At 34.2% G+C, this 2,083-nt stretch overlaps 1 protein-coding gene across 1 annotated transcript in view; it reads right to left on the bottom strand.

Annotated features, from left to right (window-relative positions):
- Positions 1-785: 785 nt before the first annotated feature.
- LOC145291523 (uncharacterized) overlaps positions 786-2,083 on the bottom strand; it is a 56,288-nt gene continuing 54,990 nt past the window's right edge. The window contains exon 6 of the mRNA XM_080137511.1: positions 786-2,039. Within this exon, the coding sequence (XP_079993637.1) occupies positions 1,764-2,039 (276 nt within the window). The 3' untranslated portion in view covers positions 786-1,763. The remainder of the gene's footprint in view (positions 2,040-2,083) is intronic.

Raw genomic sequence — 2,083 nt, forward strand, 5'->3', positions numbered from 1 at the left:
ATGGTGATCTGATGAAAACTGGTGTGTCAACGTGATTATCCTGGCTAGTACCAGATGGGTGTCTATTTGAGAATTCTAGGCACTGTATGTGCTCTCTGTTTATCTCGGCATTGTTTCCAGTCATCCTGAATCTCCACTTGTCACTGGTATTTAACAATGTCGACTCAGGAGAGGTGTGGTTGGAGATTTCACAATTCTTGTCATAAAACATTTCATGCGCAGGCATCCCTACAGTGGGTATCCATAGTCTGTCAAGACTGAAGGAAGCTACCATTTATATATAAGATATGAAAATATATTTATGGTTTCATTCCCATAAGAAATTGTCAGGCTAACTCTCTACCTGTTTACTGTTTATACCTGCTGATTTGGTATTCATTCATTTAATTTTCCTCAATCTCCGTGTTAATTTCTGATAGACGGGAGGTAGAATACCAGCCTATGGTGACTTTGTAACAGGGTTCGAATCTTCTGAATGGCAGTAATTATCACTTCCTACACTGATGATTGCATAAACATGAAACAATAGTGTAAAAATAATTGCTAATATTTATTTTTAAAAATATTATTATATATGATCTTGTTAAGGGGGAACAATACATAAAATACACTGAAGAAGTTGAGGGAGGGGAGCACCTCTTACAAAAACTTAAAGAAAATAAAAACTGGCAGGTTTAAAGGGAAGTTTGAGTATTTAAGTAAAAAAAGAAACAAACAAACAAAAGTCCTTTCAGTCGTGAGACAATAGATTTCCCATGCAGTCACCTTAAAGGGGAGCATTTTTATTATTTTTTTTATTATTAGTATTATTATTATTCTAACCCCTTATCAAGGATCAAATGTAATTAGAGGATAAGGGTTAATGAGATGCAATGATTGTCACTTGCAAGATGAAGAACCTCATAAGAGGGCTGAGAAGAATTCATAAAGTGAAACAAGGGTTATATAATCTCCAACCGCATCTGCCATGAATTGGCAATGCTTGAACCCAATAGCAAGGAATAAAAGGCTGAAAACAATGAACAGAGAACAAACATTTTTTTTTTAGTTTTCCTTCTCCTATGCTAGTTGCACAGCCAAGTCTTGAGAGTCTAGTCTGCCTTACTATTTCATCCATAGCTGGAGGGTTTATAAATAGATTCTTATCTTTCCCAATAGCAAAAGTGATGCCGTAGCTATCACAGAACAACAAGCCCATGCTTATAATCACTGAACCACTTTCATATCTAAGTTATTGAAAGCACAATTTCTGTAGTTCAAACAACGTAGTACATTCACATAACTACTTCCTTCCTCCAAGACATTTCGTTATTCCCAAATTACATATAGCTGGAATAATGGATCTTAAAACTAATAGATCTTAAAAGAATTCAAATAAAAAGAAAATGTAATTCAATTCTCCATTTACCGCAAAAAAAAAAGATTCTTGGAGTTGGGATTTCTTTGTTTATATATTCTTATCAGACAAATGTGAAGTATTTTCCAGATTTTTTTTTTCCATCTAAAACCAAAACAATAACCAGTGTGAATTTCCCAATGAAAATAACCCGTTTTGAACAAAAATCAAATTAAAAGGATCAAAATTTGAAAAACCGTAAAATAAAAAGTTAAATAAAAAACAAAAAACAAAAAAAAACATCTTTAATTCATACCCTTTCACCGTGAAGGTGTAAAATTGTTCTTAAGGGTCTTTTTTTTTTCATGGAGAAGTTAACAGCAACAACTTTGTAAGTTCATTTTGGGAATTTTGTCAAAAATACCATTTACCAGATGAATGGTATGAGGATGGATGTGGACTGCACATAGTCCACATATGCAGGACTGGTACCCCATTTCCTGAAAGACGACTTCTCTAATAAAGGAATTCCAGAGACTTTGATTAACAGGAAAGCCACAAAAGCTGGAGATAAAATGCTCAGATATTCTGCACCTTCCATCACGCTGGAAGCAGTTAGGAATAACCCAAACCAAAGTAGAATCTCACCAAAATAATTGGGGTGCCTGGAGATACTCCAGAGTCCACTACGGATGAATTTACCCTAGTAGGAAAAAAAAAAAAAAAAACAAGTTTAAATCAGGTTCA

This window comes from Euprymna scolopes, chromosome 12 (assembly GCF_053919585.1).
Source record: "Euprymna scolopes isolate OS-2025 chromosome 12, ASM5391958v1, whole genome shotgun sequence".
Taxonomy (NCBI): Eukaryota; Metazoa; Mollusca; class Cephalopoda; order Sepiida; family Sepiolidae; genus Euprymna; species Euprymna scolopes.